At 41.2% G+C, this 18,717-nt stretch overlaps 3 protein-coding genes across 3 annotated transcripts in view; 1 reads left to right on the top strand and 2 right to left on the bottom strand.

Moving 5' to 3' along the window:
- The window catches only part of LOC130911851 (zinc finger protein ZFP2-like), a 63,328-nt gene extending 61,924 nt beyond the window's left edge, over positions 1-1,404 (bottom strand). Inside the window, exons 1-2 of the mRNA XM_057829494.1 lie at positions 1,307-1,404; positions 698-814 (exon numbers count right to left, since the gene is read on the bottom strand). The gene's annotated coding sequence lies outside the window, so the exon portion shown is untranslated. The remainder of the gene's footprint in view (positions 1-697; positions 815-1,306) is intronic.
- The window catches only part of LOC130911875 (gastrula zinc finger protein XlCGF57.1-like), a 262,137-nt gene that overhangs the window by 195,409 nt on the left and 48,011 nt on the right, over positions 1-18,717 (bottom strand). The window lies entirely within an intron of this gene.
- On the top strand, positions 5,456-18,047 carry LOC130911925 (gastrula zinc finger protein XlCGF26.1-like). The gene is made up of 3 exons (XM_057829610.1): positions 5,456-5,575; positions 5,842-5,938; positions 14,001-18,047. The coding sequence occupies exons 2-3, from the start codon at positions 5,933-5,935 to the stop codon at positions 15,708-15,710; spliced, it is 1,716 nt and encodes a 571-aa protein (XP_057685593.1). The 5' UTR covers positions 5,456-5,575; positions 5,842-5,932; the 3' UTR covers positions 15,711-18,047.

Below are 18,717 nucleotides of genomic sequence, written 5' to 3'. Positions count from 1 at the left end.
CCGCAGTGGGATTTCAGAATAGGTGGATATGAAACAGTGAGGAACGATAGGCAGTGGCGGAGCTAGACTTTTATTCTTGGGGTGGCCAGGGGGTGGCCGAGGCTATTTCAGGGGGTCCACAGACTATAACAATACATTTGTTTCTTGACTTATCAATTGCTATCAGAGTGTCAAATGTTGAAATGTACATACTAAGCACACAGGTGATGAGATTTATGTATATAATTTGTTTATTAACTTGATAATAACTATTTTTTACAAAAATGGTGAAAATGCACCAACACATTCACAGTTACTCATACGACCCCCCCCCTTCTCTCTTATCAATCTATCTTATGAATAGATGATGCAATTCATCATGCAAATCATTTGTTATTAGTCTGAATTTGTATGTCATTATGTCACTAAATTATTTCCAAGAGATTGTAGATAAGTGATGTATGCAAAATAATTAATCCAAATATTTTAAGATAACTATTAAGATAAATATATTTCCATACAATGGCTTCCATACTAGTGGTATGGAAGCCATTGTATGGAAATATATCGTAAAACTACTACTATAGAACTAAATATAAAAAATCAAGTTCCATACTTTCCATACTCATGTAGGAAACCTGTATCTGAAAAATGACTGCTGAAGTGAGCATGTGACTGCTTCTCAGACCAGAGAAGCTGCTTCTCTGCTCTGACTGACCTGGTGATGGGCAGTGTGTGCCAGATTCTTTCTCATCCTGAGCCTGACTCGTCCCAGACTTTGATCGCTTTAAAAAGAGGAAATCTTCGCCCCCTGCCTTTTCATTCTGAACTGTCCCTATGAAACAATGAGCCAGTCCTGTTAACGTTACTCCTAGCATCACTCATAATCACACAATGTTGGTAAATGATTAAATCCCTACTTCAAGCCTTAAAAAATTCAGGGCAAATAAACCACCGTAGACGTTATATTACATAATATAATAATACATATATACATAATAATACATAATAGACATAATATTCTGACTTTCAAGCTAGTTGACAGCAGGCCCGGCCAACTACCGTGTTCACGTGATGTTTCATTTAAGGCAAGAGAGCATGAGACAGCTGGCTAATGCTCTACAATTATTGGAGAAACATGTATGTAAATAGCGACCCAAATGAATTAAATATAGACGTTAATATCGAGCGGCTGTTGGAAGCTGGACGACATGAGATAACGTTAACGTTTGCTTGATGCCGTGGCTCTCTCTTTTAGCGACAACAAAAAAATCTCCCTCCTACAAATTTAAACATTGACTCGTTAGGACACCAGCATAAAACTTACATTACGACGAGGATTTCAGTGGCTTGAAGGCAGGGTATCCAAGTTCGTCTCCTTGTTTGTTCTTGTCACTTTGTTTATCTTCCGTGTTCCGTTCCGTCAGCGATACTCAAACGGTACTCAAATCTCAAATCTTCCTCCGTTTCAGTGGCGATTCTTCTTCTCCTCATCAAAGCGAATTTGCAACGCTTTATGGTACATAGCGCCAACTACTGTACAGGAAGGACTTAGCAGTCGGTGCCGCGATATGTCATTGTCAATCATCTGGGGTGGCACCTGGGGGGTCCAATCAGATTTTAGGGGGGTCCAGTGCTACCCCGGCCCCCCCTCTAGCTCCGCCACTGACGATAGGGGGGATAGGAGAGGGGGCGGGGTGGCGACCTTTATTAAAAGGGGTTTAAACTATAAGGTAGAGGAAAAGGGTGCGGGGTTTGAGTCGATTAGGATAAAGCTGTGGACTGGGCTGGGTGTCGTGGATATAATAAATTATTACAATCCGGGCAATAGAATAGATAAGGGGGATCTTGATATGGTGAGGGGACAGAAGGGGGGAAGAGTGGTATGGTGTGGTGACTTTAATGCACATAGCACGTTGTGGGGTGGCAAACATACGGACACGAATGGGGCAGCATTAGAAGACTATTTGGAGGAAAATAATCTGGTGTGCGTAAATGATGGTAGTGGGACTAGATATAATAGTGCATCGAACACTGAAAGTACACTGGATTTGACACTTGTATCAGCCGAATTGGCTGGATTTTGTGAATGGGGAGTACTCAAAGGGACAACTGTGGGGAGTGATCACTACCCAGTTATTTGCAAGATAGGAACTGACCCGTGTGGGATTGGTGAGGTACGAACAATGAAATGGAACTTCGCCAAGGCGGACTGGGATGGGTTCAGGCTTAAGAGTGATGACAGGTGTGGAGAAATTTCAGAAGAAAGGATGGAAAACACGGGGGTATTTAATGAAGCAGTGGTGGGGGCCATAGTGCAGGCGGCGCAGGATACCATCCCTAGGTCACGTGGGAGTACTTACAATAAGAGGGTTCCGTGGTGGAATGATGAGTGTAGGCAAGCAATTAGGGAAAGGAACAGAGCGTTCAGGCTCCTCAAACGGCACCACACAATGGGGACATTATGTCAGTATAAGCAGAAACAAGCAGTGGTACGAAGGCGCATAAGGTCGGCAAAACGTGCATTTTGGGGAGGTTATTGTGATAAAATTGGTAGGGAAACTCAGTTGTCGGATGTGTGGGGCATGATACGGCGTATGAATGGACTTAAAGGGGGCACCGTTTCAACAGTTCTACATGAGGGGGACAAAGCAGTGGTGGGAGCTGAAAGGGCAGAATTGCTGGCTAAGACGTTTGTTGGGATTCACAGCATGGGGAATTTGACACATGGAGCCAAAGCGAGTAGGGAGGAGACTCTCAGTCGGTATCCGGGAACTAAAAATAGGAGGCCGGTGACAGGCGGGGACTTCGATGTGCCATTCGGCTTATATGAATTGAAGAAAACATTAGCGAACGTGAAGCGCAAATACACAGCACCGGGGAAGGATGCGGTGTGTTATAGTATGTTGGCACATATGAGTGAACAAGGGTTGGGAGTGGTCCTAAAACTTTTTAACAGAATCTGGGAAACGGGTGAGGTGCCAGTGCAGTGGAAGGAGGCAGTGGTGATTCCAATTCTAAAACCAGGGAAGGATTCGACGAGGCCGGAAAATTACAGGCCTATAGCGCTGACCTCCCAATTGGGGAAAACTATGGAGAGAATGGTGGTGCATAGGTTGAATCACGCTCTGGAGTGGGACAACTGTTTAACTCAGTGTCAAAGTGGGTTCCGAAAAGGGAGAGGAACGATGGATAATATAATATGTCTGGAATCCGAGATTAGTAGGGCCCGAGTAAAAAAGGAAATGGTGATAGCTGTATTATTCGATATTGAAAAAGCATATGATATGTTGTGGATAGAGGGGCTTCTTATTAAATTGACTAGATTGGGGGTGAAGGGGAGATTGTATAATTGGATATTGAGTTTTATGTTGAATAGAAAAATAGAAGTGCGGGTAGGTGCAGACTTGTCTGGGGTGTACCAGGTGGACAATGGGACTCCCCAAGGGAGTGTCTGTAGTCCAACCTTATTTAATATTATGATTAATGATATATTTGATGATGTTGGACCAGGAGTAGGGAGGGCATTGTATGCCGATGATGGGGTGTTGTGGGTGAGAGGGCGAAATGGCGACTTTCTTCAAAAGAAGATGCAAATGGCTATTAATAGGGTTGAGGAGTGGGCGGACAGGTGGGGCTTTAGGTTCTCGATTGTGAAGACGCAGGCAATATGCTTCTATGGGAGACATAGGGAGGTGGAGTTAAAATTGTATGGACGAGTAATTGAACAGGTAAAAAGCGTGAGGTTTTTAGGGATGTGGTTTGATGAAAAGCTTACATGGGCACAGCATATAGATGGATTGGTGGAAAAATGTAAAAAGGTCAATAACATATTGAGGTGCCTGTCAGGGAGGGATTGGGGAGCAGCGAGAGCTGCCTTACTCAATATATATCGGGCGATCATGAGGTCTTCAATTGATTATGGGTGTATGGCTTATGCCTCGGCAGCGAACTCCCACCTCAGAAAGCTGGAGGTGCAACAAGCGCACGGTCTGAGAATATGCAGTGGAGCTTTCAGAACGTCACCAGTCGCAGCAGTACAGGTGGAATTGGGGGAGCTCCCGTTGAGACTTAGAAGATTGAAAATTATGCTTGCGTATTGGGTGAGTGTAAGGGGCCATGGAGACACACATCCAGTAAAGAAAGTGTTGATGGACAGGTGGGAGGACACAAATCAACAGAAGATGACCTTCAGCGGGGTGGGGAATGCAGTGGCAGAACTGGCAGGGCTTAGCCAGTTGGAGTTCGGCAAAACAGTACCAGTATCCAGTGTTGCGCCCTGGCTATTCACAATGCCGGTGGTAAATTTTGGGATTAAGGAAGTGATCCGGGAGAGGGGAAACCAGGGTATGGTGGCTGAGGAGTATCTGGGACAGAGGTATGGGCAAAGCGTTCTGGTATTTACGGACGGGTCGAAGGATCCGGAAACTGGACGTACTGGGGCGGCGGTACATGTGCCGAGTTACAATGTGGACATTAAAACGAGGTGTACAGATCACTTGTCTGTTTATGCAGTGGAAGTAACAGCAATTATAATGGCACTTGGTTGGGTTCAAACAAATGGGATAAAATTGGCAGTGATTGCTTCGGACAGTTGGTCGGCGCTCACGAGTATTTTAACCATGAAGTCCAGTAGACTTGACTTAGTATTTGAATTGCACAGGCTAATGTATGAAGCACAGAAAGGTGGGCTCAGGGTGGAGTTTGTGTGGGTCCCGGCGCACGTGGGGATTGAGGGAAATGAGGTAGTGGACATCCTGGCCAAGCAATCGCTGAGAGCACTGGGGATAGAAAGGCAGGGCGTCCTGAGTAGAGCGGAAGGGAAATCCATTATTGGGGGCTACATACAAAAGAGGTGGCAAGAGTATTGGGAAGCACAAGAAACGGGGAGACATTTTTTCTCAATACAGTCACAGGTGGGTGTGGGAAGGAGATTGGGGAGAAGCAGAAGGGAGGAGGTGGTGTTGAGTCGAATGAGGATAGGACACACGGGGCTAAATGATTCGTTGCATAGGATAGGAAAACACAAAGATGGGAAATGTAAACACTGTGGGGAGCGTGAAACGGTTGAACACATTCTAATGGTATGCGGGAAGTATGGAGAGCAGAGGGATCGGTTCAGAATGGTGCTGCACCAGGCAGAAGAGACATTTGGGATGGGAAATGTTCTGCAGATGAAAAGGGCCAATATTCAAAAAGGGCTAATAAAGTTTCTCAGGGACACAGGGTTGTTGGACAGGATATAGGAAGAGGGTAATTCATTAGTATTTAATTCGGTTGTTACTATGTCATTTATCCAATTTTTTGGCTCGGGTTTTATCTACACTCTGGGTGTGTTTCACTGGTTGTCAGGAGGGATTACTTTCAGTCTGTAACTGCCAGATCTCGTGCTAAACCGTCGGTCCAGTAGGTGGCGGTAATGCCCCACGGCACCGAGGGGTAAACTGCCAATAAACAAAAAGAAGAAGAAGAAGAAGAATATTTTCACTGACCCTAACTCCTCCTCCGCAGTTTTCTCTCGACCTATGCAGGACTTATCGTTCTTTTGTGTTTCTTTCTCCTCACCAAACGAGCTCCTTCAAAATATTCTCCTCGGGTAAGTACCGAAGTAAGAATTTAGGACTAAAACGTCCCATCTTAAAGCTTGATGGAAGTCGTTTGGCTTTATGTTGATGCTTTGGGCTTACATAACTTAGTTTTGTTTAGCTTAGCTCGCTAGCCAAGACACGTGAACACATTTCAATTGCTTTAACTGTATGCCACTTGCGATTTGTAAATTTTGTTTTGAGGGGCGGGGGTCACTCGGTTAACATTAGAGTGATTTCATTTATTGTATGAGACGCTTTTTGACTTGTTTTAAAGGCCAACGCAATCAAAAACATCCAGCTAAAGAGTAGACGTGGAAGACGAGGAGAGGAAATTCGGCCACGACGAGCAACTGAAAAAAAAGAAAATGAGGGTAAGATGTCAACATGAGTTGTATTACTTTTTATGCAATATCAGATTTGCTTTGATGTGATCACATCCCATATCTGACTTGCTATACAATGCACACAATAACGAGGATCTCACGATATGGCGATACAACAGTTGGGTCAGGAAATCATTCAAGGATATGCTACAGAAAACAAGCTATTTTCATCCTTCTGCTGTGAATATCAAAAGTTCGAAGTGAACGTTTTAAATCAAATCTAAAATTAACTGGAAGAAAAGTCTTCACATTGGCCAAGAGAGGGAGCTGAAGAAAACTTGCTCTTACAAAAGAACTAATGTTTTTCAAAGCCGAGCCTGCTATCGAATATCACTCCGAGATTTGTAATGTATGCCGTAAAGGGATCCACGGGTAGAAAGACTTGTAGTTCTTGACAGATAAACGTTATTATGAGTTAAAATAATCTGATATTGAAAGTAGGGCTGTCAAACGATTAATTTTTTAAATCAGCTTAAAAATTAATTGTAATTAATCGCAATTCAAACCAACTATAAAATATGCCATATTTTTCTGTAAATTATTGTTGGAATGGAAAGATAAGACACAAAACAGATATATACATTCAACATATGGTACATAAGTACTGTATTTGTTTATTATAACAATAAGTCATCAAGATGGCATTAACATGATTAACATTCTCTTAAAGCGATCCAAGGATAGAAAGACTTGCAGTTCTTAAAAGATAAATGTTAGTACAAGTTATAGAACTTTTATATTAAAACCCCTCTTCATGTTTTCATTTTATTCAATTTGGTTTTTTTATTTTTTATTTTCAATCAAAACATAAACTAGTAGCTCGCCATTGTTTATGTCAATAATTACATGCTCACTCATTGTGCTGAAACCTATAAAGTCATTTGGGCCGAAGCGCCAGCAGAGGGGGCAAAAACACCAAAAAACAAGTAACAAGCGGTCATTACACTGCTGTCATTTTAATCTGTTTGAGCGGGGCATGTGCGTTAATTGCGTCAAATATTTTAATGTGATTAATTTAAAAAATTAATTACCACCGTTAACGCGATAATTTTGACAGCCCTAATTGAAAGCCCTCTTGATGTGTTCGTTTATATACAATTTTTGAAATTTATTTAACTAGTAGGTCGCCATTGTTCTGTGATGTCAAATAGTTAAGCTGCCGGGCTTCCAGAGTATGACTGTAGTGACATAAACATGTCACCAGTTAAACTGTTTCAATTTGAGCCCGAGAGGAACAATAATGAGCATGACAGCACTGTCGATATTTCACAAAATGAGCAGCAAAAGCAAAATGAACAGGACACACTGGATGAGATGTGACGAAAGTAGGGGGGAAAAAATGGTGTTTTGCCAAAATGTGCTACACTGGCAAAACATTTACAAGAGGAAAATTTGACACCCAAAGTACTACAGTGCGCTTACTGCTTTTTTTGTTTAAATGCGTACAGACGGAACATACTAAAGATGCCTTAAAGGGTACCACGGATAGAAAAACATGTAGTTCTTAAAAAATATTAGTATTAGCGATAATAATTTGATATTAAAACAACTCTGAATGTTTTCGTTTTAATAAAATTTGTAAAATTTCAAATAAAAATTAAGTAGCTCGCCGTTGTTGTTGAGGTCACAGTACGGTGACGTCACATGGCCATGCTGCCGTACTTCACAGTGTCACTCTATAACTATGGAAGGTAGTGATTTAAATACACCACAAGGTGTCAATGGCAAGTTTGACAATGTTTTGGCGGACTTCGTTGTAAATATTCGGCGTTGTGCCGAAAAATAGCCACCCCGCGTGAAATGTCACCCCTGACGGGAGCACCCACACGTCAACAACACCGGCGCGCCGGAGATGGTCCGCAGTCAATCCGAAGCACTGACGCGGCCGGTATACGTTGAACAATAGGATATAATTGGAACAATTGGCTCCGGCGCTATTTTTTGCCGGACCTGGAACGAAGATGCATTTTGCGCAGTTGGTAACAAGGAATCCAAACTTTTAACAGCATGTCTGCCGCTCGCACGTGTACGCGAGGCGATAAATCGCAGCGGAAAAATTACCGCCTTCGTTTTTATTTATCGTGCGATAAATGAAATTATTGCATCTTGCGACAGCCTTAATCAATGCCAATATTTCATGTGTTCCTAACATATTTTAGCTTATTAAAGCCAACAAGTCTTTAAGTCCGAGGTTTCTTTGAAAAAGGGAGCTAGCGCGCCAGAGTTGGGCTCAAGGGCATTCATCATGGAAGGTGTGCCAAAAGTAATATATTCAGTTTTGCTCTCATTAAGATGTATTAAATTTTGTGCGAGCCACAGCTTCACAATGGAAATGCACTCCGTCAATTTAGTGAGAGCAGTTTGTTCGTTGGGTCTCGGGCAAATACAGCTGCGGGTCATTGGCATAAAAATGTAAAGAGATATTATTAGGGCCCGAGCACTAAGCGTGCGAAGGCCCTATTGTTTTGCAAAGGATTATTTTTATTTTTTTTATTTTTTTTTTTTTTCAGGGCAAATGAAAACGGCCAATTTGGAGGCCTGAACATGCACGAAAAGTCACCAAAATTTGCACATACGTCCGGAAAATTGTAAATTTCGATAATTTTGCAACGTTGCAAAAAAATATAACAAAATGGCTCAGTGGCGCCCCCTTGAAATTTTAAAATTGGCCTATAACATTAGGGTCTTTCAGCGTAGAGCAATGAAATTTGGGGGGTCTATACCTTGTCCAAAACCGCTCCAAAAAAGCATTTACACCCATATTCCAAACCCAACAGGAAATCGGTTATTTTGGGTCAAATATGAAATTTTTGTCGATTTACAGGGTGCACATTTGAGACCTTTTCGCCGAGGGAGTTGGTTGGATCATCTTGAAAATTGGTGAGACTATTCAGGAGACATATGAAATCTTAAGTTTTGAAAATGGTGCGTTTTCATTCACGGGTCTGACCTGGGCGTGGTGCCAAAGTCGGCCATTTTTTCGGCAAAATGACAAATTCAGTAAATGACTAATAGTTCCTTGACACAACGTTCAATCTTTTTCATATTTGGCATGTATGTGTGGTATCCCACCCTTAACACGAGTGCATTGAAATATTACCCATTAGGTCTAGCGCCCCCTAGTGAGAACAGGAAATGCCTTTTTTTACGAGACAGGTTCCTCCTCCAAGGGAAAAAAATCTGTTGACCTCAAACCTGCATCAGGGGAGCCTTAAGACCTGTGTTCAGGTGCCTGATGAAAAATACTGAGGTTTCGTTGAGGCGGAGGGGTCCAAACAGGAAAGTGAAAATGAACGTAAACAATTTGTCACGCAAAAAGCTTTGAACAGTCATAACTCGGCAGATATGCAACATATCTGCGCCAAACTTCCCGTGTTTGTTGAGAGTCATACCCTGAAGGTTCTTGTAGGGGTCATTTGCATCAACTCTACAGTGCCAACTAGTGGCGACAGAAAGAAGTTTTAAAAAAGGCCTTTCCTATTGGGTTTTTTCAACATAGAGCAAGGAAATTTGGGGAGTAGATACCTTATGCAAAACTGCTCCAAAAAGTCTCTTGCACCCATATTCCAAATCCAACAGGAAATCGGGTATTTTGGATCGAATGTGAAATTTTCATGGGTTCACAGTAGGAGTTTACATTTGGAGGCTTGAATATGCACAAAAACTCGTAAAAATTTGCACATACATACGGCTTTGGATAACGTTCAATAATCTTGCAATGTTACGAAAAAATATAACAAAATGCCTCAGTGGCGCCCCCTTGAATTTTTCAATAAGGTGTTTCCTATTAGGTTTTTTTAACATAGAGTGATGAAATTTGGGGAGTCGATACCTTGTGCAAAACTGCTCCAAAAAGTCTCTTACACCCGTATTCCAAATCCAACAGGAAATCGGGTATTTTGGATCGAATGTGAAATTTTTATCGGTTCACAGTAGGAGTTTACATTTGGAGGCTTGAACATGCACGAAAACTCACAAAAATTTGGACATACATGTGGCTTTGGATAACGTTCAATAATCTTGCAACGTTACAAAAACATGTAACAAAATGGCTCAGTGGCGCCCCCTTGAAATTTTCAAAAAGGCCTCTCCATTTAGGTTTTTTCAACGTAGAGGGATGAAATTCGGAGAGTCGATACCTTGTACAAAACTGCTCCAAAAAGTCTCTTGCATGCGTATTCCAAACCCAACAGGAAATCAGGTATTTTGGATTGAATGTGAACTTTTTATCGATTTACAGTGTGCACATTTTACACCTTGGCACCTAGGGAATTAGTTTGATCATTCTCAAAATTGGCGAGACTGTTCATGAGGCATATGAAATCTTAAGTTATCAAAATGGTGTGTTTTCATTCACGGGCCTGACCTGGGCGTGGTCCCAAAGTCGGCCATTTTTGGGCAAAATACCAAATTCAGAAAATGATTAAAAACTCAGTGATACAACGTTCAATCTTTTTCATTTCTAGCATGTATATGAGATATCCCAGCCTGAACACGACTGCATTGAAATATTACCCATTAGGCCTGGCGCCCCCTAGTGGGAACAGGAAATGGCCTTCTTTACGAGACAGGCTCCTCCTCCAAGGGAAAAAAATCTATTGACCTCAAACCTGTTTCAGGGGAGCCTCAAGACATGTGTTCAGGTCCCTGATGAAAAATATTGAGGTTCGTTGAAGCGGAGAGGTCCAAACTGGAAGTGAAAATGACCGTCAACAATTTGTCTCGCCAAAAATTTTGAACAGTCATAACTCGGCAGATATGCAACATATCTGCGCCAAACTTTCCGTGTTTGTTGAGAGTCATACCCTGAAGGTTCTTGTAGGGGTCATTTGCATCAACTCTACAGTGCCAACTAGTGGCGACAGAAAGAAGTTTTAAAAAAGGCCTTTCCTATTGGGTTTTTTCAACATAGAGCAAGGAAATTTGGGGAGTAGATACCTTATGCAAAACTGCTCCAAAAAGTCTCTTGCACCCATATTCCAAATCCAACAGGAAATCGGGTATTTTGGATCGAATGTGAAATTTTCATGGGTTCACAGTAAGAGTTTACATTTGGAGGCTTGAATATGCATAAAAACTCACCAAAATTTGCACATACATGCGGCTTTGGATAACGTTCGATAATCTTGCAACGTTACGAAACAATTTAACAAAATGGCTCAGTGGCGCCCCCTTGAAATTTTCAAAAAGGCCTCTCCATTTAGGTTTTTCTAACATAGAGTGATGAAATTTGGAGAGTCAAAACTTTGTGCAAAACTGCTCCAAAAAGTCTCTTGCACACACATTCCAAATCCTACAGGAAATCGGGTATTTTGGATTGAATGTGAACTTTTTATCGATTTACAGTGTGCACATTTTACACCTTGGCACCTAGGGAATTAGTTTGATCATTCTCAAAATTGGGGAGACTGTTCATGAGGCATATGAAATCTTAAGTTATAAAAATGGTGTGTTTTCATTCACGGGCCTGACCTGGGCGGGGCGCCAAATTCTTCCATTTTTTCGCCAAAACACCGAATTCGGAAAATGACTGATAACTCCCTCATACAACGTTCAATCTATTTTAAATCTGGCATGTGTGTGAGGTATACCAGCCTGAGCAGGACTGGATTGAAAATGTACCATTTGTGCCTGGCGCCTCCTAGTGGGAACAGGAAATGCCCTTTTTTACGGGACACACTCCTCTTCTAAAGGGAAAAAATCAATCTACCTCAAACCTGCATAAGGGAAACCTTAAGACCTGTCTTCAGGTGCCTGATGAAAAATATTGAAGTTTCGTTGAAGCGGAGGGGTCCAAACAGGAAAGTGAAAATGACTGTCAACAATTTTTCTCTCCAAAAACTTTGAACAGTCATAACTCGGCAGATATACAAGATATCTGCGCCAAACCTCCCGTGCTTGTTGAGAGTCATACCCTGAAGGGCCTTGTAGGGGTCATTTGCATCAACCCTACAGCGCCAACTAGTGGCGATAGAAAGTCACTCGTTTTTCCAAAACATGTCCGGTTGTTTTCATGTTGGTCATTGTAGTTTCAAGACCTATTAAAATACTTTTTTACGGCCCATGTCCACGTGTCTCTGTCTGTTGCCGTGACGACCCTTTGTTCGCCATTTAAAGGAAATATTTTTTTTCAGAGACTCAGGGAGCTTATAGAGCCACAATAGTTGGCACACTTGGTCGAATTGGCCCAGTTAGAAGATTAATTTTGGTTTTGAATAAGGGCTTGGCTGCACAGCTCAGTAGTGGCTCCTTTTTTGTAGTACTCTCTCCAATAGGGGTTTTTATCTCTTGGGTGTGGGAATGTAAATAGGCGACTTTCGAGCATGTTAGGTTCTAATGAGATGATTAGAGAGGAGGATCTGCCACCACCCTGACCTGCACACAGTCCGAGTTGCGTGACGTCCGAGTTGCGCTAGATTGCGAGGGCCCGTTCAGTCCTGCTTGCAGGCCTAGTGTTATTTTATAATTGATCCTAAAGGTAGCAGATAAAGTGCAAACAAAACGCGAGTACAATACAATAGAGCCTTGTGGCACCCTAATTGATCCTGAAGGTAGCAGATAATGTGCAAACAAAATCGGCCCTAGAATAGAGCCTTGTTGCTCCCCGCAAGACAGAGGAGTTTGTGTGGAAGAAAATTCTCCAATCATTACAGAGAATGCCCTATCTTCCAGGTATGACTGAAACCATTGTAGAATGTTACCACGGCTACCTATAACATTCTCTAAACGAGATGCAAGTACTGTATGGTCGACTAACATGGGGATTACCTGTATACATCCGGCAAAATTGCCTATTTGTACGCCTGCCCCTCTGCTATTGGCTGCGTCAGCCCGGCAGTGCTCTGAAAAAGGAGCAAGGCTCTATTTTGGGCCCCGCCTCTTGGCACAAATTGATTCAAACTTGCCGTTCCGCCCAAGACAGCCGTTCACCACTCACTTTGACTGAGAAGTCCGGTCCCACATACACAATGAATGGGTTGCCGCTCAATGCTCCATACTAGGCTGCCGCTAGGCCTGAACAATGTTGGAAAAAATTATTGTTGCGATTTTTTTGGGGGTTTGCAATATATTGCGATACTAAAAACTATATATACATATTTTTTTAAAGAAATTTTCACTAGATGACTTGAATAGCTGTTTGGAAAGACTTTGGATGACTCACCATCACCACAGTGCACAGTGATCCCTCGTTTTTCACGGTTAATGGAACCCGCCATGAGAAGTGAAAAACCGCGAAGTAGCGCACCCCCCCTCAAATTTTTTTTTTTTTTTTTTTTGTGTGTTTTTTTGTGCTCAATGTATTTATTCAGATTTAGCATTGGAAAGAGATACAAATAAGACATGTTTTTTTCTAACTTTTTCCCCCAAAGTAATTTAAAAAATGCATATAAATAAATGGTTTTTAAGCACTTCAAATGTCATAATTATGATCAGTTTTAAACATAACCGTCTAACCAAATCGTTTTTGAACAAGAATAAAGAACTGTAGTAGAAAAATGCTTGACTTTATTAAATGCTTCTGTTTATCTACCTTAGCTGTGAGTCTTGGAGTGACGTGTAGAAATTTCAAACTCCTCATGATAACTTCTGGCATTCATTTTATATGTCTCCAACGTCTCCACATACACACACACATTCATTCCAGTGCGGCTTCCTTGCCTGTTTTACAAGTTAAACTATGATTGACACATTACTCCGCTTTGAAGTCCGCTTCTTTGGCAAGATCAAAGACAACAAGCATTGTTAACTTTAATAAGCAAGTGCTGCAGTGACTGTCAGGAACAAAGGGCTGGGAGAGGGAGGGTGTGAGGCTGTGCGCAGAGCAGAAAGCAAGGCGTATGGGGATTAAAAAAATAAATAAAAACTATCGCACGTGCTTGCGATGGGACTATCACGCACATCGCGATTGCGATGTTTAAACAATATATCGTTCAGGCTGAACAATGCCTGAGTGTCGGGAAAAAAATATACACCATTAAAATCACAGCAGGAGGCTGAGCAAAGCTGGACTTTAGCTACTATAGCAAATGACATATTTTTCCATTTCCAGTGTCCTGCAGACATCACTATTAAAGAGCTTCACCCACAGAAGCACGATCCCCTCCACGTTAAACGGGAGGAGTCGGAGATGCCGTACATCAATCAGGAGGAGGAGCCAGAGACCCCCAGCATTAAAGAAGAAAATCAGGAAGATGAAATCCCCAACTTTCCAATGACTGTCATTGTAAAGAGTGAAGACGACGAAGGTCCAAGCGAAGAGAGCGGAGCAGAGGAACATTCGAGCGTCAGCTCATTTCAGCACCCGACAACAAAAAGATCGCAACCTGACGGTTTGTTAGCGCCGCTCTCGGACAGTGACGTTGTAACGTCACACTCTTCTGATTTTAACACCGATGAGGAGGATGTTGACTCCGATGCTTCGAAATCCTTAAAGAAGTCATCACTGAAAAGAGATACAAAAGAATGCGTGGTTGGGAAACCTTTTTCCTGCTCACATTGCGATAAAACATTCACTACCAAGGAAAAGTTGATCTTACATACGCATACACACACTGGAGAAAAGCCTTTTCTCTGCACATTTTGTGGTAAAGGTTTCACCCAGGAAGGAACTTTAAAAATACACACAAGAACACACACTGGAGAAAAGCCTTTTGTTTGCACATTTTGTGGTAAAAGATTCACTGTTGAGCTTAATTTAAAGAGGCACACAAAAATACACACTGGAGAGAAGCCTTTCGTCTGCTCGCTTTGCGGTAAAAGATTTTTAACGAAGCATGACTTAACAAAACACACAAGTACGCACACTGGAGAGAAGCCTTTTGTCTGCACATTTTGCGGTAAAAGATTCACCGAGAGGGGAAATTTGAACGTGCACAAAAGAACCCACACTGGAGAGAAGCCTTTCGTCTGCTCTTTTTGTGAAAAACGATTTTGTACAAAGCATGATTTAACAAGACACACAAGAACGCACACTGGAGAAAAGCCTTTTGTCTGCAAATTTTGTGGTAAAAGATTCACTGTTGAGCTTAATTTAAAGAGCCACGCAATAACACACACTGGAGAGAAGCCTTTTGTCTGCTCTCTTTGCAATAAAGGATTTTATACTAAGCAAGCGTTTGCAAGACACACGAGTATACACACTGGAGAGAAGCCTTTTATCTGCACAATTTGTGGTAAAAGATTCACAGAGAAGGCAAATTTAAATGTCCACAAAAGAACACACACTGGAGAGAAGCCTTTCGTCTGCTCTATTTGCGATAAAAAATTTTCTTCGAAGCAAGGGTTAACAAAACACGCGAGTACACACGCCGGAGAAAAGCCTTTTGTATGCACATTTTGTGGTGAAAGATTCACCGAAAAGAGAGATTTGAATATCCACACAATAACACACACTGGAGAGAAGCCTTTTGTCTGCACAATTTGTGGTAAAGGATTCACCGCGAAGGGAAATTTCAATGTACACAAAAGAACACACACTGGAGAGAAGCCTTTTGCCTGCTTTATTTGTGATAAAAAATTTTCTTCGAAGCAAGGGTTAACAAAACACACGAGTACACACCCTGGAGAGAAGCCTTCTGTCGGCACATTTTGTGGTAAAAGATTCACCGAAAAGGGAGATTTAAATGTACACTCAATAACAAACACTGGAGAGAAGCCTTTCGCCTGCTCTCTTTGCGATAAAAGATTTTGTAGGAAGCAAGAGTTGACAAGACATGTGCGTACACACCAGGTAAAAGGTTCATCTGGAACCGAGAATTAAACAGTTACGCAAGAACGCACACCAAGAAGAAACCTTTCACTTGCACTGTGTGATGTAAACAAAAAAAAACAACCTCTTAACCTTACTCTCCACGCTGTACAATTGGGAATGATTGGGGAAGTCTTACATGTACTCTTGTTACCTTTACTTGAGTAACCTTTTGGGGGGGGGGGGGAATGTAAAAAGACTGTAAAAAGAGTAGTTTTACCAAGCCATACTGGCTACTTTTGCTTGAGTAGATTTGTGAAGAAAAAAATGCTACTCTTTCTCTGCTACTTTGGGCTACACATGAGCCATTATATTTTTTCTCTTTATTCTACACATTAGATTTTTTTTTCCCAGCCATGCCAAGAGTAGCACTGCCAATTTCACCAATGAGACGTGGCAGCAATTATCACATGACTCAATAATACTATTCAGAGGCAAGCTTGCCGTTCTTTGATCACGCCAGCCTGTTCAATCTCAAATGTTCAATCAAAGCGTCTTTGGAGCACCGTAAAAAATGAAGTATTTGACATAGAGCGCTGCCCTCAAAAGTGCTGGATTTCAACCTCTCTCCCAGTTTTTATTTGGTGCCAACTGACCACAGAAAACCAGAGATATTATCCTTTTAATTTCATCATTCAAACTCGGAACTATTTTCTCCACTTTCAATTTTGTTTCCCTTTATTTATGATTCTTTGGCTTCATCCGGTTATGTAATCGGGTATAGTGCATAATGATAGTTCACATAGATAACCTTGTGGTGAGAAAAAAAGTTTGAAAAAAATCAGAACACGCAAAGTTACTCCTGACTTGAGTACTCTGTTCACCAAATACTATTTTACTTGAACTCCAGTACAATTTTTTTAATGACTACTTTTTCTTGAGTAACATTATTTTGAAGTGTTGCATTCTCATGAGTAAAATTTTTGGCTCCTCTACCCACCTCTGCCAGCGGCCCCTTGATTTCTGTGGGCTATAACATCTGTTGTACTCATGATGAGACGTCATTTTGGCCAGTTTGTTGAGGAATAGTAGCTCTTTCATTCAACACCAGATGGCTGCACTGTCGCATGGTAACGGGGTTTTCCTGAGCTGACTTGAAGTTAGTTGATGTTCGCATCAGTGGCCGCCATCTTGCATCGGCAAGGTTTCATAGCACGTCTGTGATGGAATAATCAATTTTTCTAACAATGACATCGACAAATTGGCATCACAATGACAAGGCCGGGGTAGAAGGGGTGTAGAACACCAGTATAGGAGCATCCAGAAAATGTTTTGTTTTTTCACATTTCATGACAATGTGAAATAATTGTTTACAAAATATTGTCAAAAAGTGCCATTTTTGGAATGTAAATTTCTCAATGTTCATTTGCTCAACCATGATGTGCAATATGTCAAATTAAAGCTGTTAAATTTACCTGATCAGTTGTTTTTTCAATGATTTGCAGAATAAAAGTTAACAAAAACAGTAGTAACCCCAACCCCACCCCCCACACACACACACATCTGAATGCTAACCCTCAATTCTGGATGTACATTAAAATTGGGGCTATATCAGACATTTACTTTTTTTTTTTTTATTTTAAATAATGAACATATAAGTAACATAACGTACAGGCCAAAAATCTGGATAAACCTCATTCAATGCAACACAAATGAAGGTCCCAACCCCATTGATAAAGCAATAAATTCCACTAATCAAACCTGAAAAGGCATAGCTGCGAAGTCAAAAACCATTCTAGAAGACACCATTAAGAGGCTCATCAAGAGAATGGCAAGAAAAAGTAATCGGTGCATAGGGTGGCTACTTAGAAGATACAAGAATATTTTACGTTTTGAGTTGATTCACCTGTTTTTTTCTGAGTACATAGTTCCACACATGTTCATTCATATTTCTTTTACCTTTAGTGAGAATTTAAATGAGGATTGATGTGTCTAATTAAATGATGTACAGTAAATAAAATAAATAAGCCTCTTCAACGCTTTCCTTTCTCTTAAAGAGCTGATCAATTTTCTGTTGCATTGTGCTTTTTTATTTTTATTTTTAAAATTTTTTCCAATCTTCAAAATACAAATGACATCACAATCTGATTTCTTTATTGCATTTCTTTAGTGTTAAAAGTTCTAGTGTTAAACTACCAAGGGGGAATCAGTTGATGCAAATCACTTTTGTTAACAGAGAAGGGTCATCTGATGCTAATCAGCATATCTTCTGTGAGCATTGAGGTACTCATTAGTCATTCACACTCGCAAAACCACAGGGTTGGATTGCTCCAATTAGCATCTTTAGTGTTTGCAGGGCAGTGCTGGCTTTGTCGGACAGTGGACCGCTCAGGCAGGCAATCGGGCGGACAACCTTTTTACATATGTACTGTAAACTGAAGCTTGTGCCATCTGAGCTGTTATGGAAAGTACTTTGGTCATTGTGTGCTTCAACATAATAAATTATGAACCTCGACAAATGAATGTTGGACTTTTCAAGACAAAGTAAAGGTGCTTGATGGGATTTGTCGCCAATGTTCTAACAATTTTCTAAAATGTAGACAGTCTGGTTTAGCTACAGTTCTGGATGCTAGTCTCAATTTCATGCCACATGGCCCTCTCATCATATTTACACAAAACCAGGAGTTAACAAGTCTGGATTTCCAAATGTTCAAGATGCTAATTGCAGCTATCCAGAGTGGAAACCTCCCCCTTCACACCGAGGCCGCTTGATTGCTTGTTTGAGTGGTCTATTGTAAGCAAAGCAAAGTAGTCAGTTTGGTAACGGGGTCTTTTGACCCCTTTCTGGTATTTCTTTATAGCCAAAAAAAAAAAAAAACGGGACTTCCAGTGTTAATTTTATCAAAGCAATTAAACATAATTCATTAATATTGTAATAAAGTTGAACTTGAGGCAGTATCGGACCAGAAGTAGTCACGCCGTGCGTCATTCTCTATAGAATGCAAAGCAAGGAAAATAAACAATCATGAAGGGTCATTATGTATTTATAGCCAACTAAGTTCAATTTATTCAAATTTAT

This window comes from Corythoichthys intestinalis, chromosome 1 (assembly GCF_030265065.1).
Source record: "Corythoichthys intestinalis isolate RoL2023-P3 chromosome 1, ASM3026506v1, whole genome shotgun sequence".
Lineage (NCBI taxonomy): Eukaryota > Metazoa > Chordata > Actinopteri > Syngnathiformes > Syngnathidae > Corythoichthys > Corythoichthys intestinalis.
Note: the sequence above shows the minus strand (reverse complement) of the source record. Positions and strands in the feature narration are given on the sequence as shown.